At 36.0% G+C, this 16,941-nt stretch overlaps 1 protein-coding gene across 4 annotated transcripts; it reads right to left on the minus strand.

Moving 5' to 3' along the window:
• Positions 1-1,509: 1,509 nt before the first annotated feature.
• LOC113504736 (dolichyl-diphosphooligosaccharide--protein glycosyltransferase subunit STT3B-like) lies at positions 1,510-16,923 on the minus strand. Of its 4 annotated transcripts, none has more exons than XM_026887158.1 (15): positions 16,605-16,923; positions 16,308-16,526; positions 15,630-15,873; positions 14,303-14,501; positions 9,701-9,872; positions 8,425-8,603; positions 7,976-8,163; positions 7,341-7,531; positions 6,885-6,987; positions 6,012-6,254; positions 5,720-5,817; positions 5,260-5,388; positions 4,804-4,888; positions 4,350-4,373; positions 1,510-3,811 (listed from the first exon to the last, which is right to left on the minus strand). In XM_026887158.1, the coding sequence occupies exons 1-15, from the start codon at positions 16,784-16,786 to the stop codon at positions 3,734-3,736; spliced, it is 2,334 nt and encodes a 777-aa protein (XP_026742959.1). In that variant the 5' UTR covers positions 16,787-16,923; the 3' UTR covers positions 1,510-3,733. The 4 variants fall into 4 exon arrangements, with proteins under 4 accessions (XP_026742959.1, XP_026742962.1, XP_026742961.1 ...); XM_026887161.1 differs by having other exon boundaries at positions 4,337-4,373; XM_026887160.1 differs by having other exon boundaries at positions 4,316-4,373.
• Between the last annotated feature and the right edge of the window lie 18 nt (positions 16,924-16,941).

The following is a 16,941-nucleotide window of genomic DNA, read 5'->3' on the forward strand; positions in this document are numbered from 1 at the left end:
TTTATAGACGTATCCTAAAAACTTCTTCCTTACCGATTGTTTGTAGTAAGTAGACAATCCAACGATAAGCCTTGTATACGGTCACGGTGCAATGTTGAGGTCTGCGGTTCAATCCCTTGGCTAAAAAAAATAAAGTAGTCAAACATTTTACAATACGAAGTTCAAAGTCTATCCTAATGGCCTCTGAAATACTTCTACCGTACCTACTTACCTTGAGTTTTAAGGTATCTAATTCCACAGAGTAACACATTTGCAGTCTACTAACTATAATTCTATAACAAGAGCTAAAGTACAAAACAAACATACAGAGATACCTTTAATTTGTTTCGTTAGAATTCTTTTAATGTGGAGCAAAGGGGAATTTATTCGGTAAAGTACCATAAACCGGATTTAAAAGAGGTCTGGTCCGGGCAACTAATTGAATAGGTCCTATAATCGGATATTGCTGATTTACCATGATGGTCGGCAGGTAGAGAGGTAGGCAAGTGTACGACAGGGTGGGCAAAAGAGGTCAAACATTTATTTAATTCACTGAAAGGTAGGATAAAACATTCGACATCGATATCGGATTGTCCCCTTTTCTGTTTAATGTGGATGAAGAAGTGGTTTGTGTTTTTACAATTTATTACGTAATTTTTTCATTGGGGCACTCGTGGCCAGAAATTGCGAAGGGTAGAGACGTGTGGAAGAAACAGGAGAGACCTTTGCCCAGCAGTGGGATCTAACACATGCGTATAGTATAAATTTCCATTTCTTAAATAATTATTTATCAGCTTGTGAAAATGAGAACGCTTAGAGCTTTCCGAGGCACACAGCGAAGCGAGTTTGCGTGTAGATTTTTTATATCCATAAAAATAGACTTCCACGAACAATAGTCCTCCGTTTACAGTCAAAACGCCCAATTTAGCTCGTAATCAAGGTACTTGGTCAAATCCTCTTATTGTCATACATTCTACAATGACACCAGTTGCATATCCCTGCAACAGGTAGGTAACGGCAGAATGTAGTTGCTATGGTATGTGTATGACATTGTTTTGTATACCGCAGTGGTTTGTGACGGTAGCCGGTAATCTGATGGTGGTTGGTTCGATTCCAGCGGAGGCAAATAATTGTGTGTTGTTCTCTTTATGGGTGCTATTTATCTACATGTGTGTTTGAATTTGGTACAAATAACCCCTTTGCTGCGAATGTCTTGTTTTACGAAATTCGTACTTGCTTTTAGTACGAATATCAGCACACACATTTTTTTTCGATATCCGTGCTCAATAGATTGCTATGGAATATGGATGACAAATGTGCTACGAAAGTTTAAAAAAATACTACGAATATGAAGTTTCATAAGCTACGATGGGAATCATACTATTGGCTCGTCTGATATGCTACGCAAGTTGAGTGGACTTGTAATGTAAAGGCTCTTTATACTATGAATACCAACAGATCCAAAAACTTTATTATGTTTTAAGCCTTAAACAAAGAATCGAGGTAATAACAAAAATAAAACAAGTATAATTGTCTCCATCTGTTTATTAAGAACATTGTTAGCACAATGAATCCTAACTGCAGATCGATAAAACTCTGTTACAATTACGCAAAACAAAGGTGGACAACAATAAAATAAAAATACGTAACACAATAACACCCACAGAATTACATCATTCACGTTTTTTATTAAAATTTATATCATTGACAATTACTGAACAAGAATTTATATTTAATTTTATAAATAAAAATATATATAACAATTCAAAGCGTAGTGGTTTAAAATGCGAGACTTAAATGCATCATTATTGAGTGACTTGTGATAAGGAAAAATGACATAAACACACTGGAAATCTTAGAAGTAAAACACTGGTTTCATACCTAGCACGTCTATGTAAAAAGTTAAGACAAAAAAGAGGTATTATTAAGGAATTATAATAAAGATATCCACTACGTTTAAAATTGCTAAATACAAATGAATTTGACAATACATTCAACAATTGGACACCCATCGAAATGAATTACTTTGGTTAGTTTCTAATTAAGATAAGTTTTTTTTTTTAATTAACAGGACACAAACATTATTGCATTCTTTCAACATTCTTAAATGTAACAAAGTTACACAAAATTTGTGATAAGTACTGTAGTGTAGCGAGGTAAATATTATTATTATTTTATTTAATTTTATAAATTATATGAAAATTAAGACGTACGGACAAATAGCGCTAAATATAAATTTAATTATTATACAAATGGACGTAGCGATTACAAATATTATTTATTTCTTATTTCTTTTATAAAGACGCGTGTACAATTCACCACTTTCACAAGTAATCACTTCACGCGTTGTGAGCGCGCCTTTACATTAATCGAAACAAGATAGTCTGTTGAATATTACACAGACTTAATTGAAACACATTTATAAATTATGATAAAGGGACTTAGAGAATTGAAAATAGACGAAATATATAAAGTATACGAAACTACACCAAAAGACGGGGTTCAACATGAAGATATAATTGCTTAATCATCTGTTCACGAGTCAAGATATTAAAAATACAATTTATTACGCTCAATACACAGGAAGGTATTCACCGATAGCCTATACATAACTATACACTACAACGAAGGTCGCAGTATCGCCACACAATAGAAATGAACATTCAAAATGGAATAGAAGAAACCAATTTCAAATACAAAGTAAACGAAGCATGTATTTACAGATTCGACACTATTCGCACGTACATAAAGTATAATATATTATTTTCTGTACTAATAATAAAATTCATTGAATTATTGCAATCTAGACGTGTCCATGAGACCAACTCAACACTTATTTTAAACACCAATCTACCCAGTGCTAGAACAAACTAAATAATTATTTTTAGAAACATTTTTTATCTAATGGACTAAGATACATACATAATTGGTGTCAGTCATCAGTTTATAGTACATCGGCGGCGGCCACGTGTTTGTATGATCACTTATCGACACACAGTCCACATACCTATATCTCCATAACCGTAGGAAACACTCACACACCGACACACAAATATTGAATATTATCGACGATATCGAATTGTTAGTAATTTAAGACAATAATAATTGAATAATTCCAACTAGTTTTAAATAATTTACAGTCAGACAAATTTGTACTCATGAAAAATAATATTCAATATTTCTTGTCCAAACTTTAGGCCTTCGATCGCGAGGAGTTCATTTCGTCAGAAGTTACGTTTTATACAAGACTTGACTCTCAACTAATAAGTACTTGAACTAGTAGAGCCAAATACCATAACCTTACTTAAGGAACCAGTGTGATATGTTAAAATTGTTTATTATTGCTTTAGTGTCGTTTAACACCATCCGTGTAATCAATCAGTCACTCACTGAGTAAACGTTCCGCAGCGGATTGCGTGTGGCATCTTGTAGTTTTCGTTCACACCAAACTACAATACCCCAATATCCTAGGTAGAAAGCCTATTACGATCGGTGACTAAGGCTCTAGACAGACAGACTGCACATTTGGTTTGCAGAACTGCATTCAAACTGCAATTTGCAGGATTGCAGTTGAAATGCAGTCCGTCTGTCTAGAGGCTTAGTACATATTCTGACAGTTGGAACTCGTGCTCATACTAAAACGTATCTTCTGACGTGATTGCAATAGTATCTATAACTGTTCTGTCCCCCGGCCCCGCTATACGTGTGCGTGTAGTGCGTGTGGCGGCCGCCGCGCGCCGCACCGCTCGCGGCGTCACTCCAGCTTCACCGCCTTCTTACCCTTCACGATACTCGGCTTGTTCTTCATCATACCTTTTCGTCTTTTCGATGTCTGAACAAAGAGAAATATATTAATATTTAATCGCTTTTGAACAATATAATTAATATAGTAAGCGTTTCCAGCAAATGAAGTCACATTCAGCGTCGATAACACTTAGTGAACATGCATTTGATTTTTAAATAAAACGTAAATCTATTATTTCTAAACAAAAATAAAGTTTATGCAATACATTTATTTACTGTGAATAAAATAAATAATCAGTTCTATTTGTATTGCCAGTGAAACTAAAATAATGAAAAATAAATACTAAGGTTGCCAGTGGTCGTTTATAACATACCCTAAAAAGATAATTTACTCGTACTCTACACATAGTTACAAAAACTTGGAACTGAAAAAATATCTATCTTTAAATTGGCAATAATTCGTAACGCTTACATAACATACTTAGTTCTGGCAACCCCAAAACAAAATAATGACACAAAATGCGGACATTAGACAGTAAAGCGAAGATGTATGATGTCAAACACACAAGCTCAGGCTCATACAACCACATACATCAGTCAAACAGAACTCAACAGTTTTACTGTACCGTCGGTCCGCCTCCTAATGCAAGCTGGAATGTGAGAAAACAAGTCAGTACACCATTTAGTTAATATATTAGTAAGTATAAAAATAAAATGAAAACTGGAAAAATAAAACCTGTTAATTAGTTGATTTTGAGTTAGTAAGTATGAGGTAAAATTTAATTGCACCCTAAAAAAGTGAAGTTGCACAATGACTCTGAACTGACTAGGCGACTTCTCGGCTGCCCCGAAGGTCTAAACTTTTTTGATTAAAAAGTCTCGTAATATGCAACTACAGAACCATAACCATACTACAATAACAAGAATTTGATTAGTAATTAGGGAAAAAGAGGAATCGTCGCAACACAATAATCAGTATTAGTAGACAAAAAAAAAATTAGAAGACTTAATTAAACTGAATCCATAAATTAAATATTAGTATTTTATAAATATTATTTATATAAATTATGATATCATTACCTTTTTAGAAATGGAGTTACTTGTCGGCACCGTTCTTTTCGAAAGCGGCAAGCGCGGGCGATTGAACTCATCTGGCTTTTTTACCCTGAAAATGAAGATAAGGCAACTATGAAAACGGTTTTTTACTAAAAGTTTGCAGGGAGCTCGAACTTTGAGTCCCTTACTGGACTATCATGAAAGTAATTATAGCTGGAAGCTATAACGTTAAATGAGACTATAACAATGTAACACACATTGTTATAGTCTCATTTAATCAGATGCCAAATAAATTAAAAAAACCATCATCGTTGGGGTAGGCTCCCAACATAAATATGAAATAAATAAAAACAATGTTTCTTAGAATAATGATCTTGAATCAATAGTAGCTACTGATCAGATAGGGTCGGAATGCTAAAGAGTAGTAAAATGAGAGTAGATTGGGCACTGGGCAATAAGATGTCGTGTTGTCGTGTGCACCTGTATATCCTGACGAGCCAGTGCTCGGTAGTGTAGGCCTCCTCGAGGTAGGTGAGCTTGAAGCCGCGGTTGCCGGGCAGCGCGCCGCGCGTGCGGTCGTAGCCCGGCGGACTGCCGCCACTGTCGTATCTGTGTACCGTGTACACAAGCAGGTATAAATTGTAGTTCGTTGTTTATTGGACAATTATACAATAGGTAGAATATATTATTTATTGCAAACCACATAAGTACAGGATTCGACAAAGATAAAGAGTTACGCGGTGCCAAAATAGGCTGTTTTATCGCAGGCTATCTCTTACAGGTATTTGTTCCAAAGAGCTTACGAGGAACCTATTGGAGACAATACTAATAGTAAAGTCGACGACTTTTTCACTTTATCAGGCTGAACACTTTTAATTATTTTTGTGACGGGTAGAGCACTAACATTAATATTTAAAATCAAATTAGAAACGTTACTCACCTATAATATGATAATTTATACATTAAACAATTCAACATCGTTTTAGAAGCTTCTGAATCTACTCGATATTCGCCTCTTTCCGTAAAGTAGTCTGCTTCCTGCAATAAATACACAATACTTTACAAATACACATACGCACCATTTTGCTCTATACTAAATCAGATAAATCTAGAACTGATGGACTTAAAGGCTGTTATTACTATAATAGGCTGTATTTATTGACAATATTAATAAGTGACTTCACTAAAAGGAGATACAACTACATACAACTGTCCGCTTAAAAAAAACTCACGTGAATATCCTTAGGATGCTCTCCCTCAGCGATCCTGACCATCCATATGAACTTGTTGATATCGTCTCCCGAGTACCCGATGGCCCCTCCGAAGATGACCAGCACATAGTCCACATCCAACATCGTCATGATCTCGTAGGCGGCTGTCTCGTTACTGGCCATCGCTTTACCGACCAGCGCTATGTGGGAGTTGTTCCACGTGTTGTTGTCGACTAATGTTGTTCGGTTACCCATTCCTGCGATCTGGTGGCAAGGAATAGATTTTATGTTGTGAGGTTCATCAGCTACGATTAGTCGCGGCTGGTTTCACAAACAGTTAAGTCACATAAATAAAGACACCCTTTCAAGCATTCGTGGGATCACATAAATACTTGTCAGGGATCGAAACCGCGACGTTTAGTGTTTTGGCGTCACCCGGCTACGGCTTGATCATGTTTAAGCAAAATTCATCCTTGTAAGGTAGTCTCATATGGAGCTGGCATGTGTTTCAACGCGTTTGGTGGGCACTGATAGCTGGAGATGGCTATTTCGAATACACATTTTCTATTTGGACCTGCCAAAATTAGTAATAACGGTACTATATCGTTATATATAGATATGTATCTATATCGCGACGGGCCTGTTGGTCTAGTGGTTAGTGACCCTGACTGCTATACCGGAGGTCGTGGGTTCGATTCCCACCCAGGACAAATGGTGTGTGATGAGCATGATCATTCGTTCTGGTGTCTGGGTGTAATTTATCTATAATATGTATGTATTTAGAAATATATAAGTAAGTTTATCAGTTGTCTGGTTACCATAACACAAGCTCTGCTTAGCTTGGGATCAGATAACCGTGTGTGAGTTGTCCCAGGATATTTATTTAGTTATTACCTGATATCCATAATCCCACCAGGACATAACACGAGCGTCTTCCGCGGTGTTCTGTGACAGCCAGCCGTAAGCTTCTCTGAAGTCGTCCAAAATTTTACGGGATCTAGAAAAAAATAAGTATTTAGAAGCTAAAAAAATAGATATAAACCTCATGTCTAGAAGCATAAACCTCACATTCATATTGTTTGAATAATACAAACAAGTAAAACAGCGCAAAACTAGCACTGTACACATAATCTTTCTATTTCTATTACCTATTTTGTTCCGTCGCGTAAAAGTATATTGTAATTTTGTTTGAACACTAGTTCACATAAAAATATACCTTATACCTTATACCTAAATACAAAGCCCAAATTCGTACACTTATAATCTTACAACGAAAACCTAACTTTGTGTCACTAACAATAAAGTTCAACTTCACATAACTATGTAAAATAAAGCATAAAAACAACTTACCCATCATTACCATAGCTAGCGAGCACGATACTAGGGCTGGAGTAAGCGTTGGAGGTGGCCCACGTGCAGTGGACACAGAACAGCATCAGCAGGATCATGAAGAGGATGAGCGTGACCGAGCGCACGTTCATACCGAGGCCGGCGTCCAGCGGCTGTGTCGGCTCGTGAGTACGCTTCTTTAGTTTGCCGGCCTGTGGGTGATGGCAACGATTGTAGATAGGTATAATTGTTTTACGGAGCTCTGGCGATGTAAAATTTAAGACGACTACTGCACTAAGGAATTTAATCCTTATCTGGCGGGGGTTTTCACAAACATTCAAGTCACCTGCACAAATACACCCAGACTCAGGACAAGTATTCGTGGACCACAAAAATGCTTTTCCTAAATGGGTATCGATCACGCGACACGTCACGCTTTCCGTATGGTGACGTAAATAAATAACAAAAACTATGGAGTAATAACACACAAATATACCACATTGGATCTCACCTTGGAATGAAATAAACGAACATTTTCAAAATTAATTAATTTGTCATTTTCGAACAAAAACGAGTTTAATATTTTACAAATACTGTATCAATGTGAGGTACTACTACAACATCGGTTATAGAAGAGTGAACCGTAACATCCTTACCTTATCATACAAGCTCTTGGACTCTTCAGTCTCGACCTGCGGCACCGGTATCTCGTCCTCTTTGAGCACCAGGTCCAGGAGGATGGAGAAGGCGATGCCGGCCAGCACGCACACGACCGGCGTCAGCGTCAGCATCAGGCGCACCATCACACCCGCGAAGTATACCGCGCTTAGGGCGTATAGTGCAACTATGGGATGAAATAATAAAAATATTGTACAGTAGTTGCATTTCGCACTAACACACGCCCACTGGAAGTTGTGGAAAAGAAACGCCGTTCTTTGATAAGTAGTGCGCTAAGTCTCCAAAACTGTAAAAATAATAATATTCCTGATAGGCCCTTTGATATTTTTGCCCTTTGAATGAATACATCATATTGTATTAAGAGATTCAACTTATGGAGAGAACTTTTAACTCTAAAACTAAAATCGTAAAGTGGAAAATCCCTTACCAAACACTCTCTCATCGTTGACATTCTTGATGCAGTACCACAAGCCAACAGGGAAGGTGCAGACCAGCACGTGCAGATCAAAGAAGAATGACGACCATGTTGTAGGCTGATGCTCAGACACCGAAGCGATTATAGGAATGTGGATCTTGGCGTATGTCGTGTCCCATAAGGAGTAGAAACTGAAATAGAACAGCAGTTTGAGATAATGTCAAACTATCTGGTAACATGATGCATACAGGATGTTTAGCGGTCCTGGACTTTTGTCACTTACTGTATTGCTTGAGATTCGCTGCTGAGTTTTGTTTAATCAAACCCAACCTATACGAGAAAATGCTTTGCAGGTCCAAAACCTTCTTTGATATGAATTTGACTCTAGCTTTTACTTTACAATGACTCCCCCATTTCACATACCTCTACAACAAGAGCCCCTAGGGTGACTTAACTGACAGATTTTGTGGATTTGTAGAATCGTTTAAGTCAGATCTAATCTGAATAAAAGGCCGTAACAAGAGTCGTTTATCCTTTTTTTGGTGAAGCGGGCGAGTTCTCATGAACAGCCACCTCCTCGGGGGATTAAGTGGGTGCCAGACTCTTACTCACTAAACCTGAACCGCCATCAAACGTCTTTATATGCTTTTTGGCCGATGCATGACAATGCGTAGCAATTCATCAGACTCGAAAGACTCCCGATACTATATGTCAGTATCAACTTAAACAAAAAATTGCTCGCCAAACAATTTTCCATACAAATGCAATATCAAAATACCACCTTCTATACACCATTAAGGTCATCGATACGTAACTACGCTACAAGCATCCATATCAGCCCATAAAACGTAACTTTATTGCTGTAAAGTCTACACTTGTAAACCTTACTTACTTACTAATGTACTAAACACTCGAACAAATGTGTAAATAACTTACAAATTATGTTGAACAAGAAACTATGGTGCCTACTAGTATTACTTAATAACTATTAATGTATAAACGTTTCTGTAAACGTTGTTCGTAATTACGTTTTAATTACGATACTACATGCAGGCGATTTGCATATTTTTTTTTATAACTTTAAACAGTGGTTTTAGATTACTCAATTTTCTCTTTGAAACTTGGAAAATGTAAATAAAAATGGCATGCTAAATCCGTGTTAATCATGTTCGGTTCAATTTAAAGTTATCAGCGGACATAAAACCGCTTTAGAGCTTACAACAAAGCAATTTAATTGGCAACTCGTTTCTATGGCAACATTATTTTTGTATAATCAATTTGTGCTAACCGTCCACTCCACGGCGCGATGACTCCCATGTAAGTTAGTAGTACGACGGCTAGGAAGACGGTGCCTGCAGCGATGAGACCTCCTAAGATCAGCAGCTGCTTCCATTGGCCTTTGGGGTTCAGACTGTGGAGGTACTTGAGGGCACCGATGGCCATCAACAGGGCGAATACACCTGTGAACAAAACATGAGTGTTAGCTTTTGACCTATTAATATTCCATTGCTGGGAACAGGCTTCCTCTTGTATAAGAAAGGTTATCGATTGATATAGATTAACCTAGTACATATTGTCTATCAAATAAACAATGAATGTATTTAAAGTGATCCTAGCCTAGTGGATATGAACATATTTATAGGGGAGGACGGAAGCGACTTTTGCTCGAAAATTGTGCTTTTTCAAGTGCATAACGGTATTTAAAACTGACAGTGATCCGCTCAAGATAAAAGTATAAACAATTAATAAGAAAATGGCATGATAAACATCTCTTTTTTTTTCACAAACTCAAAGGAAATAAAATAGAGGACCGGTTTCGGTACACAAGTTTGTTGCGACATTCAGCTACCCATCGATTTATGTTGGTATAATAAAAAGATACATAACAGGATATTAGATATAGAGCATATTCTATTGTGCATTTCACAGGCAATTTAAATTAGTGAACGACTCGACCTTGGAAACCAATTGATCTGTTGAGGTCAATTGGTATTCGTTTTATTATAAAAACTGACAAACAAGTCTATGTCTGGTAGTGTTCAGATGAATGGAAGAACTTTGTGGTATCAATTACCAAAATCATAGAGTTGGGTCCAAAAATATTATATATTGATATCCTTTCAAGGAAAAGTATGAAGAAATGGGAAAAAGAAAAATCACTTACAGCTAATTTTTAAATAAAAGTTGTCTTGTAAACAGAAGTCTTAAAAAAACGCTCAATGAATACAATGTTTTTATACATCGCCGGTCGTTTCATAGCATCCATAACCCATCTCATTTCCTTATAAAAACAAAGTTGTAATAAAAATACTATGGGAGAGAATTTGGAGAATATCTTTTACTGTTTTCATAGTGAATTCACTGGGTAATACCGCCGTTCAAAACGTTGGAAACTCGCCAAATCGTATGCATTTGTGCAGGACCATGTAATTTGGTATTATCATAAAATATTCTCATAGAAATTGTACTCGAGGCGTTGAGTCACGTCACAGCTACGGAGCCATAGTAACGTTTGTGTAAACAAAGAGCTGCATTAATTCGTAAAGACCTACTTATTTACGAATTGAAAGTAAACTTCACTTTAAACCGTGAGAATATTAGAACATGTTTGTCTGAAGCTACTGATGTTTAGAATTTTTGTTTGAAAACTAATAAGTATGTGGAATCGAGAATTGATTATCAGCATTTAGCCATTACTACAGTAACATTCAAAATGTGTACGTCATGGGCGTAATAAATGACATCTCAACGAGAAATTCCTCTTTAAAATTCTCAAAATCATCTCTGAAGTAACTTTAACAGAAGAGATAATTTACTAACATTTCAAACAATGGAAAGTAAACAGACAAACATAGATTTTTGATGTTTCATAATATCCTGTCCACGTACTGCCCAGGTATCTCGAAGATTGGTCAAATCTGACCAATCAGAACTGTGATTAATTGACCGCAAGATAGACATCACAGCACGAGCATGAGATTTGGTCCTTAATTATTGTACCAACAGACGTATTAAAAAACGATTCTGTAAACAATCGCCGTTAGATATAATGTTGTCAGATTGTCATTGGCAAAAATTACAACAACTAGTCACTTCACAAATTGACGTTTTTAGAGTTTTGCTGAAAATACCTCAGATGATGTTCTTCTGTTGCCGCTATAAAAACAAATACTAACAGTAAAGATAAATATTACGAAACAATTGTCCCAGTAATAAATATGAGGCTGGGTGAGTGACCACTTATTTATCTCTTATTCTTCACCCAACCGATTGATTTTGCTTTAGCCGATTTTTTTGAAATCTTCAGTTTACGAGTCCGTCTCGCACTTGACTTTTCGCACGACCGAAATTATTAATTCCATCAATGTCCGAGAAACCGAATGTTACTGCTATGTACGTTTCAAGGTGAAAATATTATTGCAGCCGTTCGATTGGCCAATTGTTATTATACTATAATATTGTATGAACAAATGGCAGTAATAAGTTACTGATAGCGATCTCAATATTCTGAATAACAATGACACATCTGTGCCATTTATATACATAAAGGTAGGCGCTTTCGTATATTATGTAAAGTATTGGTATTGTTTATGTATTTTTAGTGTCCTGTCTGTTTACCGATATTGATAAGAATGCAGTTTTGAAGGAATGGACAACTAATATATAGCGAATTAAGTTTTACTTTATACAATTTGCGTGAAGCGAATAACTGTTGAACCTAATTATGGATATGAATTTTAACTAATACCTATCAATCGTAAAATATTTTAGAGCTAGTTAAACGCACTAATATGAGGCACTACTGACAATGACTTTTGTCTTCAATATTCCATTTATTGAAGATCCGGGGCCCGATTGCGCTATATACAATAGCCGTATTTCCTGAATGAATGGAAATTGGATTAAATTTTACACTTTTCATATTCTATTGAGCATTTTGGCGGAATTGGGACCCAGTAAAGGCTATAACAACATTGTAAGAACATTAATAAAACCGCAAAGTACGGCTAGTAAAAAAACATTAAATAGCTCTCTATTTATCGCTCAACATATATTATCAACAGTTCAATACTAAGTTTACACTCCGCTAAGCAGGCATCGAGCAATCAATTACCCAGCAAATTGAAATTAGTTATAAGTACGAACAAACAGATTAAACCTTATCGTGTTTGTAATGCAAGATGTACACGTATTTATACATACGCACACGTTTAAGAAAATGTTTTAGTAAAATACAATTCGATTAATAGTCGTCAATTTCAAGTTATTGGTTTTTTATTTAGTTTTTTTAATAATTTCTAAGGTTTTTTTTAAGAATGATTATTTCAATTGAAAGTATGATGTACTGAGTGTGTGTGTGTATATGGATTATACGAGAGACAAGACAGACTATCATCCATTTGGTGTCTTTTATCAGAACACATATTAAGTAAATCAACGACTGATATATTTCAGTGGTATATTTAATTTGATATTCTTTATTGTTGTTTTAAATTTTTATGAAGTAGCGTTTTATTTTATACTCGATTTTCAGACAAAAAGACTCACTAAGATTATTTATCTTTATCAAGTACATAAAAAAATGGAATATACGAGAGTAATCTAAGTTAATTCGCGAACACATGGAGTCGCAATTTATTACATCAGACATGCTGATATGGCATTGTATAATTACGCCATAACTCACTTGATAACCTCCAATATAGGTAGATTATTTTAACCAACTACAGCATGCTCGTTTGTGGCCTCAAAATGTGACTCATACGATATCCCTGAGGGTCTACCATCGCGTCTGGAAGTTATATTATTATGGATGTCAAAGCATGACAGCGCAATTTACAGCGTAGATCTCTCTTTAACACCAGGTATATTACTTTTAGAAGTGGCAGTAGGCATTATGGATACTATAAAAAATCGAACTCAAAGTGTTTGTCCTAAAATAACATGCATTTTAAACCTTTTTATGACCTACGAAACGATGTATAATTTATTAAACAATAATTTACCGTGACCTGTTTTGTTTGGTGTTTCATAAACTTTCATTTGTTAACTAAATCGATAACTATTATTATTGTTTGTCGAGTAAGTATTCGAAATGTTCGCATACATTAAGTTGTTGCGATTCGACGTTCATTCTGCGTTTCGCGATAAATTGGTTTTCAGATAATCGAGTTTTATGTGTTGGTCTATTCGTCATGGCAGCACTATTCATGAGTTAATCTCAATAGGTTTTGGTAGCTACACAACGACTTAACTATATATCAAAGGAATTATTTATAAACTGCCTCCTGTGAGTCGATAATATGGGAGAAGATTTTTTTCTATCACATGTAATAGGTTGGTTTTGTAATCATTGTCAATCTTTTACGCAATGTTTGAAGTCATCTTTTTTATTTTATGTAATGCAACTAATAGTAGGCGAAAATTAGGGACAATTGAGCTCATTACCGTAACTCCAATTAATGAGTAAAGTGCGAAAATTCGTGTTTGGATGAATATTGCAAACAGGTTATTGCTAGAAACAACATTGATATAAGTCTTTCTGTATATCCGGTGATTTCTAATCTACTGTATAAATATCGGTTCAAATACGAAGCAAATTCAAATCGATTCATAGGAATGCACTTATAGCTTAATTTTTAGGTAATATCACGGAAAATCCTTCATAATTTATTACGAGCTCAATGACAAGTGGTTAAGTTCGTAAATATGTAATTTTAAGCTTAGAAACAATTTAATTTAATTGCTAAAATTAAAATTTTCTTCAGTTTATTCTTTCTTTAACTTCAGTTTTACGATATCAATACACGGTTTATGAACAAGAATCGTAAACTTTCCTTAACTATGTCTAGTAATACCAGTATAAAAACATAGCAAGATATTGTCTTACCTGAAGCAGCCATATGTTCGCTGGTCCTGATAGGCTGGAAGCCGACGAAGGGTATCTGCATGGAGAGCAACAGGCCGACGATGTAGAAGACTGAGTAGCTGACGAAGAGACGCTGGGAGAAGCGGCCCATGATCAGCAGCAGGAAGACGTGGAGCGGGATCAAGTTGATGATAAACACGTAACCACCCCATGCTGATACCTGTAATATAAAATGAGTCAATATTTACACAAGTACTTTTTTTTGCTAAGGCAGGGGAATCCTAAAAGATACCTGTCCCTCGAGGGAGGAAATGGGTAGTGTTAGGCTCTTACTGACTAAACCTGAACCACCGTGCTACGTCATCCGCGTTTTTGTGTCAGTGTATGGCAATGCGTTGCAATCCCTCATACACATAATAATTGTACTTACACAACTCTTGAGGTTTATGATAATGTTCAATATTTGAATAGAATAAAAGTATTTTAAATTCGTTCTAAACTTTTTACTTAAGGCTTCCTTGTCGCGGTGGCTAATGGGGGACTCCAGTTGGGATTAAAGAAACTAGGGGTGGCTGATCAACCAAATAATGAGTATGTTAGTTTAATAATAATAGGTTAACTCCAACGTTAAGACAAGACAAGTTCGATTCTTATTCAAAGAGATTCAATTTAAGAACTTAAGACAAACTTTTAATGGACAAAAAAAAAACAAATAAACTATAAACTCATTATTTCAAATGAAATCTGATTCGAATCTGATTCAATTCATAATCCAGTTAGGAGTAAGTAATCCTATAATGCTTATGTAACTGGAATAAGGAGGTCAAATACATTGAAAGCTGAACTAAGCCATAGCAGATTAGTTAATACCCCCCAAACCTTATATGAATCTCTGTGATTTATCAAGGGATATCAGTTATTTTAATTACTTTAAACAGATCAGCTTTTCAGGAGCCAGCCTGTTAGTTTATATAATTAACAAAATATATATGCCAGGGTTGAAATGATGAAGTCCTAATTATATGGTGACCATGCAAACTTGAAAAGGTTCAAGAAATATTCCATAAAGTAGAAAAATGCTAATCACATCACATTGTGTTTTGCAACTACACAGTACTATATTTTTTAATTACTTATTATCTAGCCTTTCCAGGGTCGGCTCCCAGTCTAAACCAGTGTTTAACAAGGAGCAACTGCAACATTTATAATTTATTAATTTTTAACTGCCTATCTATCCTCCTCAACCTGGGCAACATGATACCCCTGAGTTAGACTGGTTTTCAGTTATATATTCTTAAAAATACAACTTTATACTAATCATAGCAAAATAAATATGTAACAAACTTACCATGTAAAAGTATGACAATGCAGTGCAGATGGACCAGAAAACTGACCCGTTCTTCAAACTCTTGAGCCATAGGTAGTAAGTAAACTGGAGCGCAAATATAGCTATTCCTTCATTATCATAGCTGCCGGCTACAGAACGACTGCTGTAGCCAGGTACTATGGCTATAAAGCAAGCGGCAAACAGACCAGCGCCACGAGACCACAGCTCTGATGTCAATAGGTATGTGGCTATAGCTGTTAACCCACTAAAAAGAACAAAATCATCATTAAAAATTAATTCCACCTGTCAAGAAGAACGGTAGAATTTTAAAAAAGGTTTTACTTAATCAATATCACAAATGTTTACAGAGAAATTATCTGAACATTTCTGTGTAAAACAGCATAAAATTTACATAGAAAAACATTAGTAAAAGAAGTCGGTTAATTACACACTTACAAAATTATGATAAACAATTCTAATGGTATATAAACTAAGTAATTTGTTTAAAAACATACATGAATAATAAATCTAGATGGCTACATGGGTAAAATTTCGTGTTTGTTATCTTCTTTAATGCTTAAAGCATTGATAAGTTGTGTACATCTTTGCTGCTTTGAAGATGACATGCTTATCAGATATCAACATCATAATAGTACCAGTTGTTATATCAATAAAGTGGTAACCTAGATAACGGCTTACCTGAACACAGGCGCGAGGAACACGCAGATATCTCTAATGTGTATCGGAATATTTAAGGCGTGCAGGATCCAGTGTATCGTGCCCGACGTTATCATCAGACCAGGGTACACTGTGCCCCCCACGATGCGCCCCAGAGGGTACCACGCACGCTCGTCGAACCAGTTTAGGAAATTGTAAAACCCATGCTGCACCATATAGGCCGTGGATCGGTAGTTGAACCTAGAACACGTATGCAATAAATGGAGGGAACCAAAACTCAACCACATCATTCATAATCACCATTTTCTTTACACTTACCATGGGTCAAACTCGTGAATTATACTCTCGAAACGTATAACAGCAAATAGCCGGGACGCGAAACCGGCCAACCAAGCCAATGACAATACCGTAACAGTGATTAGAGTGCTGAAGCCGGCCGTATTTTGAAATAAACCTTTACTGTGGCCATCGCCCGGCTTCGCAGTTGAAGTCTGCGGCATCTTGGACGCTGATAATACTACGAACTAGCCTAATAACTCACAACAATTATATTTTCATACATCAGTCCCAACAATTCGATTTAGAAGAAAATTGACTTTTTAGATGACTGACGTACGGACACGTACGTCTCTCTTTGAATTAAGTTGCCAGGTAC

Source organism: Trichoplusia ni, chromosome 23 (genome assembly GCF_003590095.1).
Source record: "Trichoplusia ni isolate ovarian cell line Hi5 chromosome 23, tn1, whole genome shotgun sequence".
NCBI classification, from domain to species: domain Eukaryota; kingdom Metazoa; phylum Arthropoda; class Insecta; order Lepidoptera; family Noctuidae; genus Trichoplusia; species Trichoplusia ni.